The 24267-nt window shown below is 52.4% G+C and overlaps 1 protein-coding gene across 1 annotated transcript in view; it reads left to right on the top strand.

Annotated features, from left to right (window-relative positions):
- Positions 1-24267, top strand: part of LOC139243604 (spectrin beta chain, non-erythrocytic 4-like) — a 532459-nt gene that overhangs the window by 253993 nt on the left and 254199 nt on the right. Inside the window, exon 8 of the mRNA XM_070870800.1 lies at positions 14090-14147. Coding sequence (XP_070726901.1) covers positions 14090-14147 — 58 coding nt within the window. The remainder of the gene's footprint in view (positions 1-14089; positions 14148-24267) is intronic.

Genomic DNA, 24267 nt, shown 5'->3' with positions numbered 1-24267 from the left:
GCAGTAATTCTCTCAGTGAGGAAGGGGCAGTAATTCTCAGTGAGGGAGGGGAAGTAATTCTCAGTGAGGGAGGAGCAGTAATTCTCTCAGTGAGGGAGGGGCAGTCATTCTCATTGAGGGAGGGGCAATAATTCTCTCAGTGAGAGAGGGGCAGGAATTCTCAGTGAGGGAGTGGCAATAATTCTCTCAGTGAGGGAGGGGCAGTAATTCTCTGAGAGAGCGGCATTTAATTCTCAGTGAGGGAGGGGCAGTAATTCTCTCAGTGAGGGAGCGGCAGTAATTCTCAGTGAGGGAGGGGCAGTAATTCTCAGTGAGGGAGGGGAAGTAATTCTCAGTGAGGGAGGGGCAGTAATTCTCAGTGAGGGAGGGGCAGTAATTCTCTCAGAGGGAGGGGCAGTAATTCTCAGTGAGGGAGGGGCAGTAATTCTCTCAGTAAGGGAGGGGCAGTAATTCTCAGTGAGGGAGGGACAGTAATTCTCTCAGTGAGGGAGGGGCAGTAATTCTCCATATGGGAGGGGCAGTAATTCTCAGTGAGGGAGGGGCAGTAATTGTCTCAGTGAGGGTGGGGCAATACTTCTCAGTGAGGGAGCGGCAGTAATTCTCAGTGAGGGAGGGGCAGTAATTCTCAGTGAGGGAGGGGCAGTAATTTTCAGTGAGGGAGGGGCAGTAATTCTCAGTGAGGGAGGGGCAGTAATTCTCAGTGAGGGAGGGGCAGTTATTCTCAGTGTGGGAGTGGCAGTAATTCTCTCAGTGAGTGAGGGGCAGTACTTCTTTCGGTGAGGTTGGGTCAGTATTTCTCTCAGTGAGGGAGGGGCAGTAATTATCAGTGAGGGAGCGGCAGTACTTCTTTCGGTGAGGTTGGGTCAGTATTTCTCTCAGTGAGGGAGGGGCAGTAATTCTCTCAGTGAAGGAGGGGCAGTAATTCTCAGTGAGGGAGGGGCAGTAATTTTCTCAGTGAGGGAGGGGCAGTAATTCTCTCAGTGTGGGAGGGCGAATAATTCTCTCAGTGAGGTAGGGGCATTTAATTCTCAGTGATTGAGGGGCAGTAATTCCCTCAGTGAGGGAGCGGCAGTAATTCTCAGTGAGGGAGGGGAAGTAATTCTCTCAGTGTGCGCGGGGCAATAATTCTCTCAGTGAGGGAGGGGCAGTCATTCTCTGAGAGGGGCATTTAATTCTCAGTGAGGGAGGGGCAGTAATTCTCAGTGAGGGAGGGGCAGTAATTCTCAGTGAGGGAGGGGCAGTAATACTCAGTGAGGGAGGGGCAGTAATTCCCTCAGTGAGGGAGGGGCAGTAATTCTCAATGAGGGTGGGGCAGTAATTCTCTCAGTGAGGGAGGGGCAGTAATTCTCAGTGAGGGAGGGGCAGTAATTCTCTCAGTGAGTGAGGTGCAGTAATTCTCAGTGAGGGAGGGGCAGTAATTCTCAGTGAGGGAGGGGCAGTAATTCTCAGTGAGGGAGGGGCAGTTATTCTCAGTGTGGGAGTGGCAGTAATTCTCTCAGTGAGTGAGGAGCAGTACTTCTTTCGGTGAGGTTGGGTCAGTATTTCTCTCAGTGAGGGAGGGGCAGTAATTATCAGTGAGGGAGGGGCAGTACTTCTTTCGGTGAGGTTGGGTCAGTATTTCTCTCAGTGAGGGAGGGGCAGTAATTCTCTCAGTGAAGGAGGGGCAGTAATTCTCAGTGAGGGAGGGGCAGTAATTTTCTCAGTGAGGGAGGGGCAGTAATTCTCTCAGTGTGGGAGGGCGAATAATTCTCTCAGTGAGGGAGGGGCATTTAATTCTCAGTGAGGGAGGGGCAGTAATTCCCTCAGTGAGGGAGGGGCAGTAATTCTCAGTGAGGGAGGGGCAGTAATTCTCTCAGTGTGCGCGGGGCAATAATTCTCTCAGTGAGGGAGGGGCAGTCATTCTCATTGAGGGAGGGGCAATAATTCTCTCAGTGAGAGAGGGGCAGTAATTCTCAGTGAGGGAGTGGCAATAATTCTCTCAGTGAGGGAGGGGCAGTAATTCTCTGAATGAGGGGCATTTAATTCTCAGTGAGGGAGGGGCAGTAATTCTCAGTGAGGGAGGGGCAGTAATAGTGAGGGAGGGGCAGTAATTCTCAGTGATTGAGGGGCAGTAATTCCCTCAGTGAGGGAGGGGCAGTAATTCTCAATGAGGGTGGGGCAGTAATTCTCTCAGTGAGGGAGGGGCAGTTATTCTCAGTGAGGGAGGGGCAGTCATTCTCTCAGTGTGGGAGGGGGAATACTCTCAGTGAGTGAGGGGCAGTAATTTTCAGTGAGGGAGGGGCAGTAATTCTCAGTGAGGGAGGGGCAGTAATTCTCAGTGAGGGAGGGGCAGTAATTCTCTCAGTGAGGGAGGGGCAGTAATTCTCTCAGTGAGGGAGGGGCAGTAATTCTCAGTGAGGGAGGAGCAGTAATTCTCAGTGAGGGAGGGGCAGTAATTCTCAGTGAGGGAGGGGCAGTAATTCGCTCAGTGAGGGAGGGGCAGTAATTATCAGTGAGGGAGGGGCAGTAATTCGCTCAGTGAGGGAGGGGCAGTTATTCTCTCAGTGAGGGAGGGGCAGTAATTCTCTCAGTGAGGGAGGGGCAGTAATTCTCAGTGAGGGAGGAGCAGTAATTCTCAGTGAGGGAGGGGCAGTAATTCTCATTGAGGGAGGGGCAATAATTCTCTGTGAGGGAGGGGCAGTATTTCTCTCAGTGAGGGAGGGGCAGTAATTCTCTCAGTGAAGGAAGGGCAGTAGTTCTCTGTGAGGGAGGGGCAGTAATTATCTCAGTGAGGGAGTAGCAGTAATTCTCTCAGTGAAGGAGGGGCAGTAATTCTCTCAGTGAGGGAGGGGCAGTAATTCTCTCAGTGAGGGAGGGGCAGTAATTCTCTCAGTGAAGGAGGGGCAGTAATTCTCTCAGTGAAGGAGGGGCAGTAATTCTCCATCAGGGAGGGGCAGTAATTCTCTCAGTGAAGGAGGGGCAGTAATTCTTAGTGAGGGAGGGGCAGTAATTCTCTCAGTGAGGGAGGGGCAGTAATTCTCAGTGAGGGAGGGGCAGTAATTCTCTCAGTGAGGGAGGGGCAGTAATTCTCTGAGACAGGGGCATTTAATTCTCAGTGAGGGAGGGGCAGTAATTCTCTGAGAGAGGGGCATTTAATTCTCAGTGAGGGAAGGGCAGTAATTCTCAGTGAGGGAGGGGCAATAATTCTCAGTGAGGGAGGGGCAGTAATCCTCAGTGACGGAGGGGCAATAATTCTCAGTGAGGGAGGGGCAGTAATTTCATCAGTGAGGGGGGTGCAGTAATTCTCAGTGAGGGAGGGGCAGTAATTCTCTCAGTGAGGGAGGGGCAGTAATTATCAGTGAGGATGGGGCAGTAATTCGCTCAGTGAGGGAGGGGCAGTTATTCTCTCCGTGATGGAGGGGCAGTAATTGTGTCTGTGAGGGTGGGGCATTACTTCTAAGTGAGGGAGGGGCAGTAATTCTCTCAGTGAGGGAGGGGCAGTAATTCTCTCAGTGAGGGAGGGGCAGTAATTCTCTCAGTGAGGGAGGGGCAGTAATTATCAGTGAGGGAGGGGCAGTAATTCGCTCAGTGAGGGAGGGGCAGTTATTCTCTCCGTGATGGAGGGGCAGTAATTGTGTCTGTGAGGGTGGGGCAATACTTCTCAGTGAGGGAGGGGCAGTAATTCTCTCAGTGAGGGAGGGGCAGTAATTCTCTGAGAGAGGGGCATTTAATTCTCAGTGAGGAAGGGGCAGTAATTCTCAGTGAGGGAGGGGCAGTAATACTCAGTGAGGGAGGGGGAATACTCTCAGTGAGTGAGGGGCAGTAATTCTCAGTGAGGGAGGGGCAGTAATTCTCAGTGAGGGAGGGGCAGTAATTCTCTCAGTGTGCGCGGGGCAATAATTCTCTCAGTGAGGGAGGGGCAGTCATTCTCATTGAGGGAGGGGCAATAATTCTCTCAGTGAGAGAGGGGCAGTAATTCTCAGTGAGGGAGTGGCAATAATTCTCTCAGTGAGGGAGGGGCAGTAATTCTCTGAATGAGGGGCATTTAATTCTCAGTGAGGGAGGGGCAGTAATTCTCAGTGAGGGAGGGGCAGTAATACTCAGTGAGGGAGGGGCAGTAATTCTCAATGAGGGTGGGGCAGTAATTCTCTCAGTGAGGGAGGGGCAGTAATTCTCAGTGAGGGAGGGGCAGTCATTCTCTCAGTGTGGGAGGGGGAATACTCTCAGTGAGTGAGGGGCAGTAATTTTCAGTGAGGGAGGGGCAGTAATTCTCAGTGAGGGAGGGGCAGTAATTCGCTCAGTGAGGGAGAGGCAGTAATTATCAGTGAGGGAGGGGCAGTAATTCTCAGTGAGGGAGGAGCAGTAATTCTCAGTGAGGGAGGGGCAGTAATTCTCATTGAGGGAGGGGCAATAATTCTCTGTGAGGGAGGGGCAGTATTTCTCTCAGTGAGGGAGGGGCAGTAATTCTCTCAGTGAAGGAGGGGCAGTAGTTCTCTGTGAGGGAGGGGCAGTAGTTCTCTGTGAGGGAGGGGCAGTAATTATCTCAGTGAGGGAGTAGCAGTAATTCTCTCAGTGAAGGAGGGGCAGTAATTCTCTCAGTGAGGGAGGGGCAGTAATTCTCTCAGTGAGGGAGGGGCAGTAATTCTCTCAGTGAAGGAGGGGCAGTAATTCTCTCAGTGAAGGAGGGGCAGTAATTCTCCATCAGGGAGGGGCAGTAATTCTCTCAGTGAAGGAGGGGCAGTAATTCTTAGTGAGGGAGGGGCAGTAATTCTCTCAGTGAGGGAGGGGCAGTAATTCTCAGTGAGGGAGGGGCAGTAATTCTCTCAGTGAGGGAGGGGCAGTAATTCTCTGAGAGAGGGGCATTTAATTCTCAGTGAGGGAGGGGCAGTAATTCTCTGAGAGAGGGGCATTTAATTCTCAGTGAGGGAAGGGCAGTAATTCTCAGTGAGGGAGGGGCAATAATTCTCAGTGAGGGAGGGGCAGTAATCCTCAGTGACGGAGGGGCAATAATTCTCAGTGAGGGAGGGGCAGTAATTTCATCAGTGAGGGGGGTGCAGTAATTCTCAGTGAGGGAGGGGCAGTAATTCTCTCAGTGAGGGAGGGGCAGTAATTATCAGTGAGGATGGGGCAGTAATTCGCTCAGTGAGGGAGGGGCAGTTATTCTCTCCGTGATGGAGGGGCAGTAATTGTGTCTGTGAGGGTGGGGCATTACTTCTAAGTGAGGGAGGGGCAGTAATTCTCTCAGTGAGGGAGGGGCAGTAATTCTCTCAGTGAGGGAGGGGCAGTAATTCTCTCAGTGAGGGAGGGGCAGTAATTATCAGTGAGGGAGGGGCAGTAATTCGCTCAGTGAGGGAGGGGCAGTTATTCTCTCCGTGATGGAGGGGCAGTAATTGTGTCTGTGAGGGTGGGGCAATACTTCTCAGTGAGGGAGGGGCAGTAATTCTCTCAGTGAGGGAGGGGCAGTAATTCTCTGAGAGAGGGGCATTTAATTCTCAGTGAGGAAGGGGCAGTAATTCTCAGTGAGGGAGGGGCAGTAATACTCAGTGAGGGAGGGGGAATACTCTCAGTGAGTGAGGGGCAGTAATTCTCAGTGAGGGAAGGGCAGTAATTCTCAGTGAGGGAGGGGCAGTAATTCTCTCAGTGAAGGAGGGGCAGTAATTCTCAGTGAGGGAGGGGCAGTAATTTTCTCAGTGAGGGAGGGGCAGTAATTCTCTCAGTGTGGGAGGGCGAATAATTCTCTCAGTGAGGTAGGGGCATTTAATTCTCAGTGATTGAGGGGCAGTAATTCCCTCAGTGAGGGAGGGGCAGTAATTCTCAGTGAGGGTGGGGCAGTAATTCTCTCAGTGAGGGAGCGGCAGTAATTCTCAGTGAGGGAGGGGAAGTAATTCTCTCAGTGTGCGCGGGGCAATAATTCTCTCAGTGAGGGAGGGGCAGTCATTCTCTGAGAGGGGCATTTAATTCTCAGTGAGGGAGGGGCAGTAATTCTCAGTGAGAGAGGGGCAGTAATTCTCAGTGAGGGAGGGGCAGTAATACTCAGTGAGGGAGGGGCAGTAATTCCCTCAGTGAGGGAGGGGCAGTAATTCTCAATGAGGGTGGGGCAGTAATTCTCTCAGTGAGGGAGGGGCAGTAATTCTCAGTGAGGGAGGGGCAGTAATTCTCTCAGTGAGTGAGGTGCAGTAATTCTCAGTGAGGGAGGGGCAGTAATTCTCAGTGAGGGAGGGGCAGTAATTCTCAGTGAGGGAGGGGCAGTTATTCTCAGTGTGGGAGTGGCAGTAATTCTCTCAGTGAGTGAGGAGCAGTACTTCTTTCGGTGAGGTTGGGTCAGTATTTCTCTCAGTGAGGGAGGGGCAGTAATTATCAGTGAGGGAGGGGCAGTACTTCTTTCGGTGAGGTTGGGTCAGTATTTCTCTCAGTGAGGGAGGGGCAGTAATTCTCTCAGTGAAGGAGGGGCAGTAATTCTCAGTGAGGGAGGGGCAGTAATTTTCTCAGTGAGGGAGGGGCAGTAATTCTCTCAGTGTGGGAGGGCGAATAATTCTCTCAGTGAGGGAGGGGCATTTAATTCTCAGTGAGGGAGGGGCAGTAATTCCCTCAGTGAGGGAGGGGCAGTAATTCTCAGTGAGGGAGGGGCAGTAATTCTCTCAGTGTGCGCGGGGCAATAATTCTCTCAGTGAGGGAGGGGCAGTCATTCTCATTGAGGGAGGGGCAATAATTCTCTCAGTGAGAGAGGGGCAGTAATTCTCAGTGAGGGAGTGGCAATAATTCTCTCAGTGAGGGAGGGGCAGTAATTCTCTGAATGAGGGGCATTTAATTCTCAGTGAGGGAGGGGCAGTAATTCTCAGTGAGGGAGGGGCAGTAATAGTGAGGGAGGGGCAGTAATTCTCAGTGATTGAGGGGCAGTAATTCCCTCAGTGAGGGAGGGGCAGTAATTCTCAATGAGGGTGGGGCAGTAATTCTCTCAGTGAGGGAGGGGCAGTTATTCTCAGTGAGGGAGGGGCAGTCATTCTCTCAGTGTGGGAGGGGGAATACTCTCAGTGAGTGAGGGGCAGTAATTATCAGTGAGGGAGGGGCAGTAATTATCAGTGAGGGAGGGGCAGTAATTCTCAGTGAGGGAGGGGCAGTAATTCTCTCAGTGAGGGAGGGGCAGTAATTCTCTCAGTGAGGGAGGGGCAGTAATTCTCAGTGAGGGAGGAGCAGTAATTCTCAGTGAGGGAGGGGCATTAATTCTCAGTGAGGGAGGGGCAGTAATTCGCTCAGTGAGGGAGGGGCAGTAATTATCAGTGAGGGAGGGGCAGTAATTCGCTCAGTGAGGGAGCGGCAGTTATTCTCTCAGTGAGGGAGGGGCAGTAATTCTCTCAGTGAGGGAGGGGCAGTAATTCTCAGTGAGGGAGGAGCAGTAATTCTCAGTGAGGGAGGGGCAGTAATTCTCATTGAGGGAGGGGCAATAATTCTCTGTGAGGGAGGGGCAGTATTTCTCTCAGTGAGGGAGGGGCAGTAATTCTCTCAGTGAAGGAAGGGCAGTAGTTCTCTGTGAGGGAGGGGCAGTAATTATCTCAGTGAGGGAGTAGCAGTAATTCTCTCAGTGAAGGAGGGGCAGTAATTCTCTCAGTGAGGGAGGGGCAGTAATTCTCTCAGTGAGGGAGGGGCAGTAATTCTCTCAGTGAAGGAGGGGCAGTAATTCTCTCAGTGAAGGAGGGGCAGTAATTCTCCATCAGGGAGGGGCAGTAATTCTCTCAGTGAAGGAGGGGCAGTAATTCTTAGTGAGGGAGGGGCAGTAATTCTCTCAGTGAGGGAGGGGCAGTAATTCTCAGTGAGGGAGGGGCAGTAATTCTCTCAGTGAGGGAGGGGCAGTAATTCTCTGAGAGAGGGGCATTTAATTTTCAGTGAGGGAGGGGCAGTAATTCTCTGAGAGAGGGGCATTTAATTCTCAGTGAGGGAAGGGCAGTAATTCTCAGTGAGGGAGGGGCAATAATTCTCAGTGAGGGAGGGGCAGTAATCCTCAGTGACGGAGGGGCAATAATTCTCAGTGAGGGAGGGGCAGTAATTTCATCAGTGAGGGGGGTGCAGTAATTCTCAGTGAGGGAGGGGCAGTAATTCTCTCAGTGAGGGAGGGGCAGTAATTATCAGTGAGGATGGGGCAGTAATTCGCTCAGTGAGGGAGGGGCAGTTATTCTCTCCGTGATGGAGGGGCAGTAATTGTGTCTGTGAGGGTGGGGCATTACTTCTAAGTGAGGGAGGGGCAGTAATTCTCTCAGTGAGGGAGGGGCAGTAATTCTCTCAGTGAGGGAGGGGCAGTAATTATCAGTGAGGGAGGGGCAGTAATTCGCTCAGTGAGGGAGGGGCAGTTATTCTCTCCGTGATGGAGGGGCAGTAATTGTGTCTGTGAGGGTGGGGCAATACTTCTCAGTGAGGGAGGGGCAGTAATTCTCTCAGTGAGGGAGGGGCAGTAATTCTCTGAGAGAGGGGCATTTAATTCTCAGTGAGGAAGGGGCAGTAATTCTCAGTGAGGGAGGGGCAGTAATACTCAGTGAGGGAGGGGGAATACTCTCAGTGAGTGAGGGGCAGTAATTCTCAGTGAGGGAGGGGCAGTAATTCTCAGTGAGGGAGGGGCAGTAATTCTCAGTGAGGGAGGGGCAGTAATTCTCTCAGTGTGCGCGGGGCAATAATTCTCTCAGTGAGGGAGGGGCAGTCATTCTCATTGAGGGAGGGGCAATAATTCTCTCAGTGAGAGAGGGGCAGTAATTCTCAGTGAGGGAGTGGCAATAATTCTCTCAGTGAGGGAGGGGCAGTAATTCTCTGAATGAGGGGCATTTAATTCTCAGTGAGGGAGGGGCAGTAATTCTCAGTGAGGGAGGGGCAGTAATACTCAGTGAGGGAGGGGCAGTAATTCTCAATGAGGGTGGGGCAGTAATTCTCTCAGTGAGGGAGGGGCAGTAATTCTCAGTGAGGGAGGGGCAGTCATTCTCTCAGTGTGGGAGGGGGAATACTCTCAGTGAGTGAGGGGCAGTAATTTTCAGTGAGGGAGGGGCAGTAATTCTCAGTGAGGGAGGGGCAGTAATTCTCTCAGTGAGGGAGGGGCAGTAATTCTCAGTGAGGGAGGAGCAGTAATTCTCAGTGAGGGAGGGGCAGTAATTCTCAGTGAGGGAGGGGCAGTAATTCGCTCAGTGAGGGAGGGGCAGTAATTATCAGTGAGGGAGGGGCAGTAATTCGCTCAGTGAGGGAGGGGCAGTTATTCTCTCAGTGAGGGAGGGGCAGTAATTCTCTCAGTGAGGGAGGGGCAGTAATTCTCAGTGAGGGAGGAGCAGTAATTCTCAGTGAGGGAGGGGCAGTAATTCTCATTGAGGGAGGGGCAATAATTCTCTGTGAGGGAGGGGCAGTATTTCTCTCAGTGAGGGAGGGGCAGTAATTCTCTCAGTGAAGGAAGGGCAGTAGTTCTCTGTGAGGGAGGGGCAGTAATTATCTCAGTGAGGGAGTAGCAGTAATTCTCTCAGTGAAGGAGGGGCAGTAATTCTCTCAGTGAGGGAGGGGCAGTAATTCTCTCAGTGAGGGAGGGGCAGTAATTCTCTCAGTGAAGGAGGGGCAGTAATTCTCTCAGTGAAGGAGGGGCAGTAATTCTCCATCAGGGAGGGGCAGTAATTCTCTCAGTGAAGGAGGGGCAGTAATTCTTAGTGAGGGAGGGGCAGTAATTCTCTCAGTGAGGGAGGGGCAGTAATTCTCAGTGAGGGAGGGGCAGTAATTCTCTCAGTGAGGGAGGGGCAGTAATTCTCTGAGAGAGGGGCATTTAATTCTCAGTGAGGGAGGGGCAGTAATTCTCTGAGAGAGGGGCATTTAATTCTCAGTGAGGGAAGGGCAGTAATTCTCAGTGAGGGAGGGGCAATAATTCTCAGTGAGGGAGGGGCAGTAATCCTCAGTGACGGAGGGGCAATAATTCTCAGTGAGGGAGGGGCAGTAATTTCATCAGTGAGGGGGGTGCAGTAATTCTCAGTGAGGGAGGGGCAGTAATTCTCTCAGTGAGGGAGGGGCAGTAATTATCAGTGAGGATGGGGCAGTAATTCGCTCAGTGAGGGAGGGGCAGTTATTCTCTCCGTGATGGAGGGGCAGTAATTGTGTCTGTGAGGGTGGGGCATTACTTCTAAGTGAGGGAGGGGCAGTAATTCTCTCAGTGAGGGAGGGGCAGTAATTCTCTCAGTGAGGGAGGGGCAGTAATTCTCTCAGTGAGGGAGGGGCAGTAATTATCAGTGAGGGAGGGGCAGTAATTCGCTCAGTGAGGGAGGGGCAGTTATTCTCTCCGTGATGGAGGGGCAGTAATTGTGTCTGTGAGGGTGGGGCAATACTTCTCAGTGAGGGAGGGGCAGTAATTCTCTCAGTGAGGGAGGGGCAGTAATTCTCTGAGAGAGGGGCATTTAATTCTCAGTGAGGAAGGGGCAGTAATTCTCAGTGAGGGAGGGGCAGTAATACTCAGTGAGGGAGGGGGAATACTCTCAGTGAGGGAGGGGCAGTAATTCTCAGTGAGGGAGGGGCAGTAATTCTCAGTGAGGGAGGGGCAGTAATTCTCAGTGAGGGAGGGGCAGTAATACTCAGTGAGGGAGGGGCAGTACTTCTTTCGGTGAGGTTGGGTCAGTATTTCTCTCAGTGAGGGAGGGACAGTAATTCTCTCAGTGAGGGAGGGGCAGTAATTCTCTGAGGGAGGGACTGTAATTATCAGTGAGGGAGGGGCAGTAATTCTCTCAGTGAGGGAGGGGCAGTAATTCTCAGTGTGTGAGGGGCAGTAATTCTCGCAGTGAGGGAGGGGCAGTAATTCTCAGTGAGGGAGGGGCAGTAATTCTCTCAGTTAGGGAGGGACAATAATTTTCTGAGGGTGGAACTGTAATTTTAAGTGAGGGAGTGGCAGTAATTCTCAGTGAGGGAGGGGCAGTATTCTCAGTGAGGGAGGGGCAGTAATTCTCAGTGAGGGAGGGGCAATAATTGTCAGTGAGGGAGGGGCAGTAATTCTATCAGTGAGGGAGGGGCAATACTTCTCAGTGAGGGAGGAGCAGTAATTCTCTCAGTGATGGAGGGGCAGTAATTCTCAGTGAGGGAGGAGCAGTAATTCTCAGTGAGGGAGGGGCAGTAATTCTCTCAGTGAGGGAGGGGCAGTAATTCTCTCAGTGAAGGAAGGGCAGTAATTCTCTGTAAGGGAGGGGCAATAATTCTCAGTGAGTGAGGGGCAGTAATTCTCAGTGAGGGAGGGGCAATAATTCTCAGTGAGGGAGGAGCAATAATTCTCAGTGAGGGAGGGGCAGTAATTCTCTCAGTGAGGGAGGGGCAGTAATTTTCACTGAGGGAGGGGCAGTAACTCTGTCAGTGAGGGAGGGGCAGTAATTCTCTGTGAAGGAGGGGCAGTAATTTTCACTGAGGGAGGGGCAGTATTTCTCTCAGTGAGGGAGGGGCAGTAATTCTCTGTGAGGGAGGGGCAGTAATTATCTCAGTGAGGGAGTGGCAGTAATTCTCTCAGTGAAGGAGGGGCAGTAATTCTCTGTAAGGGAGGGGCAATAATTCTCAGTGAGTGAGGGGCAGTAATTCTCAGTGAGGGAGGGGCAATAATTCTCAGTGAGGGAGGAGCAATAATTCTCCATCAGGGAGGGGCAGTAATTCTCTCAGTGAAGGAGGGGCAGTAATTCTTAGTGAGGGAGGGGCAGTAATTCTCTCAGTGAAAGAGGGGCAGTAATTCTCAGTGAGTGAGGGGCAGTAATTCTCTCAGTGAGGGAGGGGCAGTAATTCTCAGTGAGGGAGGGGCAGTAATTTCTCAGTGAGGGAGGGGCAGTAATTCTCTGAGAGAGGGGCATTTATTTCTCAGTGAGGGAGGGGCAGTAATTCTCTCAGTGAGGGAAGGGCAGTAATTCTCAGTGAGGGAGGGGCAATAATTCTCAGTGAGGGAGGGGCAGTAATCCTCAGTGACGGAGGGGCAATAATTCTCAGTGAGGGAGGGGCAGTAATTTCATCAGTGAGGGGGGTGCAGTAATTCTCAGTGAGGGAGGGGCAGTAATTCTCTCAGTGAGGGAGGGGCAGTAATTATCAGTGAGGGAGGGGCAGTAATTCGCTCAGTGAGGGAGGGGCAGTTATTCTCTCCGTGATGGAGGGGCAGTAATTGTGTCTGTGAGGGTGGGGCAATACTTCTCAGTGAGGGAGGGGCAGTAATTCTCTCAGTGATGGGCGGGCATTACTTCTCAGTAGGGAGGGGCAGTAATTCTCTCAGTGAGGGAGGGGCAGTAATTCTCTCAGTGAAGGAGGGGCAGTAATTCTCCATGAGGGAGGGGCAGTAATTCTCTCAGCGAGGGAGGGGCAGTAATTCTCTGAGTGAGGGAGGGGCAGTAATTCTCTCAGTGAGGGAGGGGCAGTAATTTTCTGAGTGAGGGAGGGGCAGTAATTCTCTCAGTGAGGGAGGGGCAATACTTCTCAGTGAGGGAGGGGCAGTAATTCAGTGAGGGTGGGGCAATACTTCTCAGTGAGGGAGGGGCAGTAATTTTCAGTGAGGGAGGGGCAGTAATTTTCAGTGAGGGAGGGGCAGTAATTTTCAGTGAGGGAGGGGCAATAATTCTCAGTGAGGGAGGGGCAATAATTCTCAGTGAGGGAGGGGCAGTAATTTTCAGTGAGGGAGGGGCAATAATTCTCAGTGAGGGAGGGGCAGTAATTTTCAGTGAGGGAGGGGCAGTAATTTTCAGTGAGGGAGGGGCTATAATTCTCAGTGAGGGAGGGGCAGTATGTCTCTCAGTGAGGGAGGGGCAGTAATTCTCTCAGTGAGGGAGGGGCAGTATTTCTCAATGAGGGAGGGCCATAGTTCTGTCAGTGAGGGAGGGGCAGTAATTCTCTCAGTGAAGGAGGGGCAGTAATTCTCCATGAGGGAGGGGCAGTAATTCTCAGTGAGGGAGGGGCAGTAATTTTCAGTGAGGGAGGGGCAATAATTCTCAGTGAGGGAGGGGCAATAATTCTCAGTGAGGGAGGGGCAGTAATTTTCAGTGAGGGAGGGGCAATAATTCTCAGTGAGGGAGGGGCAGTAATTTTCAGTGAGGGAGGGGCAGTAATTTTCAGTGAGGGAGGGGCTATAATTCTCAGTGAGGGAGGGGCAATAATTCTCAGTCAGGGATGGGCAGTAATTCTCTCAGTGAGGGAGGGGCAGTGAGGGAGGGACAGTAATTCTCAGTGAGGGAGGGGCAGTAATTCTCAGTGAGGGAGAGGCAGTAATTCTCAGTGAGGGAGGGGCAGTAATTCTCAGTGAGGGAGGGGCAGTAATTCTCAGTGAGGGCGGGGCAGTATGTCTCTCAGTGAGGGAGGGGCAGTAATTCTCTCAGTGAGGGAGGGGCAGTATTTCTCAATGAGGGAGGGCCATAGTTCTGTCAGTGAGGGAGGGGCAGTAATTCTCTCAGTGAAGGAGGGGCAGTAATTCTCCATGAGGGAGGGGCAGTAATTCTCAGTGAGGGAGGGGCAGAATTCTCTCAGAGGGCTGGGCAGTAATTCTCAGTGAGGGAGGGGCAGTAATTCTCTGAGCGAGGGGCATTTAATTCTCAGTGAGGGAGGAGCAGTAATTTCCTCAGTGAGGGTGGGGCAGTAATTCTCTCAGTGAGGGAGGGGCTGTAATTCTCAGTGAGGGAGGGGCAGTAATTCTCTCAGTGTGGGAGGGGCAATAATTCTCTCAGTGAGGGAGGGGCAGTAATTATCTCAGTGAGGGAGGGGCTGTAATTCTCAGTGAGGGAGGGGCAGTAATTCTCTCAGTGAGGGAGGGGCAGTAATTCTCTCAGTGAGGGAGGGGCTGTAATTCTCAGTGAGGGAGGGGCAGTAATTCTCTCAGTGAGGGAGGGGCAATAATTCTCAGTGAGGGAGGGGCAGTAATTCTCTCAGTGTGGGAGGGGCAATAATTCTCTCAGTGAGGGAGGGGCAGTAATTCTCAGTGAGGGAGGGGCAATAATTCTCTCAGTGAGGGAGGGGCAGTAATTCTCTCAATGAAGGAGGGGCAGTAATTCTCAGTGAGGGTGGGGCAGTAATTCTCTCAGTGAGGGAGGGGCAGTAATTCTCTCAGTGAGGGAGGGGCAGTAATAATGAAGATTTTGCGGTGACTGCTATCGTCTTGTTTTCACAGCGAAAAAAAAACGACCCTGGCTGATATTGTGGAACAAATTCAGGAGAAGGAAGCCCAGGTGAGTGAGATCAGTCCGTGAGTTGCTGGGATGCTGATGGAGGTGGGCACAATGAGTTTACTTCCTGCTGTTCAATGTTGCTATTGCTTTGTGTCGCCGCTCAGTCTTTCAGTCCAATTTCAGGCACACGGCTTCTGTGCAGTTTAAACCTCCAGCTCTCTACTCTCTATTTAATGCCGCACTTACACAGGCCAATATTATTCCAAAAATAAGCTGAAGAACTAATGAACTAAGGTATTAATGATAGCGATTTGAAGTATTGTCCAGAGGCAGCAGTCTTGAATCATAAAAATTTACAGCACGGAAGGAGGCCATTTCGGCCCATCGTGTCTGCGCCGGCCGACCAAGAGCTATCCAGCCTAATCCCACTTTCCCGCTCTCGGTCCATAGCCCTGTAGTTTACGGCACTTTAAGTATACTTTAATTGTGGTGAGGCTTTCTGCCTCTACCACCCTTTCAGGCAGTGAGTTCCAGACTCCCACCCCTCATATCTCTTCTATATCTCTTCCCATTTACTTTAAATCCATGCCCCCTGGTTGTTGACCCCTCTGCCCAAGGAAACAGCTCCTTCCTATCCACTCTATCCAGGCCCCTCATAATTTTATACCCCTCAATCAGGTCTCCCCTCAGCCTCCTCTGTTCCAAAGAAAACAGACCCAGCATCTCCAATCTTTCCTCATAGCCAAAATTCTCCAGTCACAGCAACATCCTGGTAAATCTCCCTCTGCACCCTCTCCAGTGCAATCACATCTTTCTTGTAATACGGTGACCAGACCTGCACGCAGTACTCCAGCTGCGGTCTACCCAGTGTTTTTTACAGTTCAAGCATAACATCCCTACTCCTGTATTCCATGCCTCAACTAATAAAGGTAAGCATTCCTTATGCCTTGAGTATTGTGTTCAGTTTTGGTCTCCTAATCTGAGGAAGGACATTCTTGCTATTGAGGGAGTGCAGCGAAGGTTCACCAGACTGATTCCCGGGATGGCAGGACTGACATATGAAGAAAGACTGGATCGACTAGGTTTATATTCACTGGAATTTAGAAGAATGAGAGGGGATCTCATAGAAACATATAAAATTCTGACAGGATTGGACAGGTTAGATGCAGGAAGAATGTTCCCGATGTTGGGGAAGTCCAGAACCAGGGGTTACAGTCTAAGGATAAGGGGTAAGCCATTTAGGACCGAGATGAGGAGAAACTTTTTCACCCAGAGAGTGGTGAACCTGTGGAATTCTCTACCACAGAAAGTTGTTGAGGCCAGTTCATTGGATATATTGAAAAGGGAGTTAGATGTGGCCCTTATGGCTAAAGGGATGAGGGAGTATGGAGAGAAGGCAGGAGTGGGGTATTGAAGTTGCATGATCAGCCATGAACTCATTGAATGGCGGTGCAGGCTCGAAGGGCCAAATGGCCTGCTCCTGCACCTATTTTCTATGTTTCTATGTAACCACATTATCCACCTGGCCTGCTACCTTCAGGTATCTGTGGACCTGCACTCCCAGGTCCCTTTGTTCCTCTACACTTCTCAGTGTCCTACCATTTAATGTGTATTCCCTCGCTGTGTTAGACCTCCCCAGCTGCATTACCTCACACTTCTCCAACAACCATTTGCTTTCTTAATCGCTTGCTGTACTTGCCTGTTAACTTTCAGTGATTGGTGTACAAGGACACCCAGGTCCCTCTGAACACCAACATTTCCCAATCTCTCATCATTTAAAAATACTCTGCTTTTCTATTTTTCCTACTAAAGTGGATAATTTCACATTTCTCCACACTATATTCTATTTGCCATGTTCTTGCCCACTCACTGAGCCTGTCTCTATCCCCTTGAAATCTCTTTGCATCCTCCTCACAACTTACATTCGCACCGAGCTTTGTATCATCAGCAAACTTGAATCGATTACATTTGGGCCCCTCATCCAAATCATTGATATAGATTAAAAAGGAGGACCTCAAGGGTAATAATCCCCAGGTTACTGCCGGTGCCACGTGCTAGTGAGTACAGAAATAGGAGGATAGAGAGGATGAGTGTGTGGCTGGAGAGATGGTGCAGGCGGGAGGGCTTTAGATTCCTGAGGCATTGGGACCGTTTCTGGGGGAGGTGGGACCTGTACAGGCCGAACGGGTTGCACCTCAACAGAGCCGGGACCAATATCCTCGCGGGAAGGTTTGCTGGTGCTGTTGGGAGGGTTTAAACTAGCTTGGCAGGGGGATGGGGGACATGAGAATAGATTCAGTGGGGAGAGAAGCAAAGCTGGAATTGGGCAGCAGAAAAGTAGAAAGTGAATTTGGAAGACAACATGGGAGTTTGGCACCACTAAATGGTATATACTTCACTGCAAGGAGTGTAGGGAATACGACAGATGAGCTGGGAGCACAGATAGACACTTGGGAGTATGATATTATAGCTATTACTGAGTCACGGCTGAAAGAGGGGCAGGTATGGCAGCTCAACATTCCTGGTTAACATTCAGACGGGATAGAGAGGGGGTTAAAAAAGGAGGGGGGGTGTCACAGTATTAATTAAAGAAACAATTACAGCTGTGAGAAGGGATGATATGATATGGGTTGAATTGAAGAACAAAAAAGGAGCGATCACACTACTGGGAGTGTACTATAGACCCCCAAACAGTCAGAGGGAGATAGAAGAACAAATATGTCGGCAAATTGCTGCAAAGTGCATAAACTATAGAGCTGTAATAGTGGGGGATTTCAACTACCCTAATATTAACTGAGAAAAAGGTAGTGTGAATGGTACAGAGGGTGCGGAATTCCTAAAATGCATTCAGGAGGACTTCTTCAGCCAGTATGTAACAAGCCCAACAAGGGAGGGGGCGGTTCTGGACTTGGTTTTGGGGAATGAAGAGGGGCAGGTGGAAGGGGTATCAGTGGGAGAGCATTTTGGTGCCAGTGATCATAATTCAGTAACATTTAGGGTAGTTATGGAAAAGGACAAAGGTGGACCAGGAAAAATAGTTCTCAATTGGGGTAAAGCCAATTTTGTTGAGCTGAGATGGGAATTGGTCAAAGTGACTGGAAACAGCTACTTGATGGTAAATCAGTGTCAGAGCAGTGGGAGGCATTCAAGGAGGAGATCCTGAGGGTACAGAGCAAGTATGTTCCCTTAAAGAAAAAGGGTGGCACTAACAAATCTCGAGCCCCCTGGATGTCAAGGGACATACAGGGTAAGATAAAGAAAACAAGGGAGGCTTATGACAGATACCGAGAACTCAACACTGCAGAAACTCTGGAGGAGTATAAGAAGTGCAGGGCTGCAATTAAAAAAGATATCAGGAAAGCAAAGAGAGAGCATGAGAGAATGTTGGCAAGTAAAATCAGGGAAAACCCAAAGATGTTTTATAAATACATTAAGAGCAAGAGGATAACTAAAGAAAGTGAGGGCTATTAGAGACCATAAAGGAAATCTGTGTGTGGAGGCAGACGTGGGTGTGATTCTTAATGAATACTTTGCATCTGTTTTCACAAAAGAGAGGGGCGATGCAGACTTTGCAATGAGGGAGGAGGAGTGTGAAATATTAGACGAGATAAACATAGTGAGAGAGGAGGTATTAAGGGGCTTAGCAGCTTTGAAAGTGGATAAATCCCCAGGCCTGGATGAAATGTATCCCAGGCTGTTAAGAGAAGCAAAAGAGGGAATAGCAGAGGCTCTGACCATCATTTCCCAATCCTCTCTGGCTACAGGTGTGGTGCCAGAGGACTGGAGGACTGCTAATGTTGTATCTTTGTTGAGAAAGGGAGAAAGGGATAGACCGAGTAATTACAGGCCAGTCAGTCTAACCTCAGTGGTGGGAAAATTATTGGAAAATTCCTGAGGGACAGGATAAATCTTCATTTGGAAAGACATGGATTAATCAAGGACAGTCAGAATGGATTTGTTAAGGGAAGGTCGTGTCTGACTAACTTGATTGAATTTTTCGAGGAGATAACCAGGAGGGTCGATGAGGGTAGTGCGTATGATGTAGTGTATATGGATTTTAGCGAAGCTTTTGATAAGGTCCCACATGGCAGACTGATCAAAAAACTAAAAGCTCATGGGATCCAGGGCAAAGTGGCAAGTTGGATCCAAAACTGGCTCAGAGGCAGGAAACAAAGGGTAATGGTCGATGGATGTTTTGTGACTGGAAGGCTGTATCCAGTGGGGTTCCGCCAGGCTCAGTGCTGGGTCCCTTGCTTTTTGTGGTGTATATCAATGACTTGGACTTGAATGTTGGGGGTATGGTTAAGAAGTTTGCAGATGACAATAAAATAAGCTGTGTGGTTGATAATGAAGAAGAAAGCTGTGGACTGCAGGAAGATATCAATGTACTGGTCGGGCCGGCAGAACTGTGGCAAATGGAATTCAATCCGGATAAGTGTGAGGTAATGCATTTGGGGAGGTCTAACAAGGAAAGGGAATACACATTAAATGGTACGACACTGAGAAGTGTAGAGGAACAGGGGGACCTGGGAGTGCAAGTCCACAGATCCCTGAAGTAGCAGGCCAGGTGGATAATGTGGTTAAGAAGGCATACGGAATGCTTGCCTTTATTAGTCGAGGCGTGGAATACAAGAGCAGGGAGGGTTAGGCTTGAACTGTATAAAACACTAGTTAGGCCACAGCTGGAGTACTGCGTGCAGTTCTGGTCACCACATTACAGGAAAGATGTGATTGCACTGGAGAGGGTGCAGAGGAGATTTACAAGTATGTTGCCTGGACTGGAGAATTTTAGCGATGAGGAAAGATTGGAGAGGCTGGGTCTGTTTTCTTTGGAACAGAGGAGGCTGAGGGGAGACCTGATTGAGGTGTATAAAATTATAAGGGGCCTGGATAGAGTGGCTAGGAAGGACCTGTTTCCCTTGGCAAAGAGGTCAACAATCAGGGGGCATAGATTTAAAATAATTGGGGGGAGGTTTTGAGGGGATATGAGGGGAAATTCCTTCACCCAGAGGGTGGTGGGGGTTTGGAACTCACGGCCTGAAAGGGTGGTAGAGGCAGAAACCCTCAGCACATTTAAAAATACTTGGATGTGCCCTTGAAGAGCCGTAACCTACAGGGCTCCGGACCAAGAGCTGGAAAGTGGGATTAGGCTGGGTAGATCTTGGTCGGTCAGCGCGGACATGATGGGCCGAATGGCCTCCTTCCATGCTGTAAAAAAAAAATTCCATGATTAGTTTAAAGCCCTGTCTACTGCCCCAGTTATTCGATTCGCCAGGACACTGGTTCCAGCCCGGTTCAAGTGGAGCCCGACCCAACAGAACAGCTCCCTCTTTCCCCAGTACTGGAAGCAGAACCCCTGCCTCCCACACCACTTGCTGAGCCACACATTTAACTTTCTAATCTGCTTATCCCTATACCAATTGGTGCATGGCTCAGGTAACAATCCAGAGATTATTACCTTTGAGGTTCTGCTTTTTAATTTGAACCCCAACTCCTCAAACCCTCTCAGCAGAACCTCATTCCTAGTTCTACCTATGCCATTGGTTCACACATGGACCACGACAACTGGATCCTCCCCCTCACACCCCAAGTTCTTCCCCAGCCGCGAGGAGATGCCTTCAACCCTGACACTGGGCAGGCAACACAACCTTCGGAACTCCCGGCCACAACTGCAGCATGTGGGAGTTTGTGGAGAGCATTGTGATCCCGGACAGCCATGTTTACACTCAGTGCCTGCAGCTCAAGGGACTTCAGATCAGAGTTGTTGAGCTGGAGGGAGCGACTTCGCTGTACCTGTACCCTCCTGTGCCACGGTGCCACAGTCCGCCTGCTCTTCCATCCTGCAGGCTTTTCCCTCATCCACAGGCAGCAGAAACCTCATACCTCAACAGCTCCTCCAGCACTGCACCTGGGGTCCACTTACCTGCCTGAATTACAGTCACACCCTCCTGTCCCTGACCACTACCCAGACCTACACCACTACCTAACCTACTGGTGTGACTGCCTCCTGGATCAAAGTGTCAAGGTAACTCCCTCCCTGATCCCCTGTAATGTCTGCACCTCAGACTCCAGCTCAACAACTGTGAGCGGAAGTTCCTCAAGATGCACGCACTTACTGCAAACGTGGTTGTCTGGGATCACACTGTGCTCCACAAACTCTCACCTGCACTGCCATCCCTATATCACCTTGTTCTGGTTAATTAAATGTAATTACATTTCTATTTAATTAACTTAGTTTACAGTTTAGTTCCTTGACTTCTTAATTGATCTGGATTAAGTAATGGGTAATGAAATTAAATATCTACCTGTAACACAAAGTACTCCAGATAGATTTAGGCAAAAAGTTGCAACACCTTCTCTCTCTCCTCAGAAATCCCATCTTTCCAAATTCCCAAATAAACCACTCGTTCTGTGCAGACCACTCTGTGCCCTGAAAAACTGCCGACTTTTATAATCTTAAGAGTTACACCCGAGTATGCAAGTGTTGACTCAGCTCCCCTATTCTCTGATTCGCACCTATTCAAGACTAACACTTACAGCCACTGCCAGGCAACTTCTGCTAACTAGTTTAAAGTTCTCGGTTTAAATCAAAATGTTAAACTAAATTTCAACCATTTTTACTGAGTGGAATGTATCAGGGATCGGGGCTAGGGGATGTAGGGAGTGTCCCGGGGATAGGGGGATGGAGGGAGTGTCCCGGGGATCGGGGGATGTACGGAGTGTCCCAGGGATCGGGGGATGTACGGAGTGTCCCGGGGATCGGGGTATGTACGGAGTGTCCCGGGGATCGGGTGATGTACGGAGTGTCCCGGGGATCGGGGGATGTACGGAGTGTCCCGGGTATCGGGGAATGGAGGGAGTGTCCCGGGGATCGGGAAATGGAGGGAGTGTCCCGGGGATCGGGGGATGTACGGAGTGTCCCAGGGATCGGGGGATGTACGGAGTGTCCCGGGGATCGGGGGATGGAGGGAGTGTCCCGGGGATCGGGGAATGGAGGGAGTGTCCAGGGGATTGGGGGATGTACCGAGTGTCCCGGGGATCGGGGAATGGAGGGAGTGTCCCAGGGATCGGGGGATGTACGGAGTGTCCCGGGGATCGGGGGATGTACGGAGTTTCCCGGGGATCGGGGGATGGAGGGAGTGTCCCGGGGATAGGGGGATGGAGGGAGTGTCCCGGGATCGGGGGATGTACGGAATGTCCCGGGGATCGGGGGATGTACGGAATGTCCCGGGGATCGGGGAATGGAGGGAGTGTCCCGGGGATCGGGGAATGGAGGGAGTGTCCCGGGGATTGGGGGATGTACCGAGTGTCCCGGGGATCGGGGAATGAAGGGAGTGTCCCAGGGATCGGGGGATGTATGGAGTGTCCCGGGGATCGGGGGATGGAGGGAGTGTCCCGGGGATCGGGGGATGTACGGAGTGTCCCGGGGAGCGGGGGATGTACGGAGTGTCCCGGGGATCGGGGAATGGAGGGAGTGTCCCGGGGATCGGAGGATGTACGTAGTGTCCCGGGGATCGGGGGATGTACGGAGTGTCCCGGGGATCGGGAGATGTACGGTGTGTCCCGGAGACCGGGGGATGTACGGAGTGTCCCGGGGATCGGGGGATGTACGGAGTGTCCCGGGGATCGCGGGATGGAGGGAGTGTCCCGGGGATCGGGGGATGTAGGGAGTGTCCCAGGGATCGGAGGATGTACGGAGTGTCCCGGGGATCGGGGGATGGAGGGAGTGTCCCGGGGATCGGGGGATGTACGGAGTGTCCCGGGGATCGGGGGATGTACGGAGTGTCCCGGGGATCGGGGGATGGAGGGAGTGTCCCGGGGATCGGGGAATGGAGGGAGTATCCCGGGGATCGGGGAATGGAGGGAGTGTCCCGGGGATCGGGGGATGTACGGAGTGTCCCGGGGATCGGGGGATGTACGGAGTGTCCCGGGGATCGGGGGATGGAGGGAGTGTCCCGGGGATCGGGGAATGGAGGGAGTGTCCCGGGGATCGGGGGATGTACGGAGTGTCCCGGGGATCGGGGGATGTACCGAGTGTCCCGGGGATCGGGGGATGTACGGAGTGTCCCGGGGATCGGGGGATGGAGGGAGTGTCCCGGGGATCGGGGAATGGAGGGAGTGTCCCGGAGATCGGGGAATGGAGGGAGTGTCCCGGGGATCGGGGGATGTACCGAGTGTCCCGGGGATCGGGGGATGTACGGAGTGTCCCGGGGATCGGGGGATGGAGGGAGTGTCCCGGGGATCGGGGAATGGAGGGAGTGTCCCGGAGATCGGGGAATGGAGGGAGTGTCCCGGGTATCGGGGGATGTGTCCCGGGGATCGGGGGATGTAGGGAGTGTCCCGGGTATCGGGGGATGTAGGGAGTGTCCCGGGGATCGGGGGATGTACGGAGTGTCCCGGGGACCGGGGAATGTACCGAGTGTCCCGGGGACCGGGGAATGTACCGGGTGTCCCGGGGATCGGGGGATGGAGGGAGTGTCCCGGGGATCGGGGGATGTACGGAGTGCCCCGGGGATCGGGGATGTAGGGAGTGTCCCAGGGACTGGGGGATGTAGGGAGTGTCCCAGGGATCGGGGGATGGAGGGAGTGTCCCGGGTATCGGGGGATGTGTCCCGGGGATCGGGGGATGTAGGGAGTGTCCCGGGTATCGGGGGATGTAGGGAGTGTCCCGGGGATCGGGGGATGTAGGGAGTGTCCCGGGGATCGGGGGATGTACGGAGTGTCCCGGGGATCGGGGGATGTACGGAGTTTCCCAGGCATCGGGGGATGGAGGGAGTGTCCCGGGGATCGGGGGATGTACGGAGTGTCCCGGGGATCGGGGGATGTACGGAGTGTCCCTTGGATCGGGGGATGGAGGGAGTGTCCCGGGGATCGGGGAATGGAGGGAGTGTCCCGGGGATCGGGGGATGGAGGGAGTGTCCCGGGGATCGGGGAATGGAGGGAGTGTCCCGGGGATCAGGGGATGGAGGGAGTGTCCCGGGGATCGGGGGATGTAGGGAGTGTCCCGGGAATCGGGGAATGGAGGGAGTATCCCGGGGCTCGGGGGATGGAGGGAGTGTCCCGGGTATCGGGGAAAGGAGGGACTGTCCCGGGGATCGGGGGATGGAGGGAGTGTCCCGGGAATCGGGGAATGGAGGGAGTATCCCGGGGCTCGGGGGATGGAGGGAGTGTCCCGGGTATCGGGGAATGGAGGGAGTGTCCCGGGGATCGGGGAATGGAGGGAGTGTCCCGGGGATCAGGGGATGGAGGGAGTGTCCCGGGGATCGGGGGATGTAGGGAGTGTCCCGGGAATCGGGGAATGGAGGGAGTATCCCGGGGCTCGGGGGATGGAGGGAGTGTCCCGGGTATCGGGGAAAGGAGGGACTGTCCCGGGGATCGGGGGATGGAGGGAGTGTCCCGGGAATCGGGGAATGGAGGGAGTATCCCGGGGCTCGGGGGATGGAGGGAGTGTCCCGGGTATCGGGGAATGGAGGGAGTGTCCCGGGGATCGGGGGATGGAGGGAGTGTCCCGGGGATCGGGGGATGTACGGAGTGTCCCGGGTATCGGGGAAAGGAGGGACTGTCCCGGGGATCGGGGGATGGAGGGAGTGTCCCGGGAATCGGGGGATGTACCGAGTGTCCCGGGGATCGGGGGATGGTGGGAGTGTCCCGGGAATCAGGGGATGTGTCCCGGGGATCGGGGGATGGAGGGAGTGTCCCGGAGATCGGGGGATGTACGGAGTGTCCCGGGGATCGGGGGATGGAGGGAGTGTCCCGGGGATCGTGGGATGGAGGGAATGTCCCGGGGATCGGGGCTGGGAGATGTGCTGACGCAGTTTTCAAGGGCTGCAGTGCTTTGCTTGTTGTCCGTTTCTCTTGTATAATTTTCCAGTCAAGAACATCTTTTGGAATAACTGGATGACCCTTGGAGCCCGGGGATAATGGGCTAGATATTGCTGTCAAAGTAACGGTGAGGATAACGGTGTTGCGGGTATTTACTAACTTCAGGCGGGAGGTCGGTGTGCCGTTAATGGGGACTATCCAGAGGCTGCTGTCTGAGAGCTGCCAGCCCACCATTCGCTTGATATTATCGGCATTTCAGTGTCTGCCTCACTCGTGACCTGCCGGGAACGGAGACAAGTTACTGTCCTGACATCGTACACACCGACTGAAGTGGCCACAGACAGTCCGGGCTGGTAAT

The sequence above is a fragment of the Pristiophorus japonicus genome, unplaced genomic scaffold (genome assembly GCF_044704955.1).
Source record: "Pristiophorus japonicus isolate sPriJap1 unplaced genomic scaffold, sPriJap1.hap1 HAP1_SCAFFOLD_175, whole genome shotgun sequence".
Taxonomy (NCBI): Eukaryota; Metazoa; Chordata; class Chondrichthyes; family Pristiophoridae; genus Pristiophorus; species Pristiophorus japonicus.
Note: the sequence above shows the minus strand (reverse complement) of the source record. Positions and strands in the feature narration are given on the sequence as shown.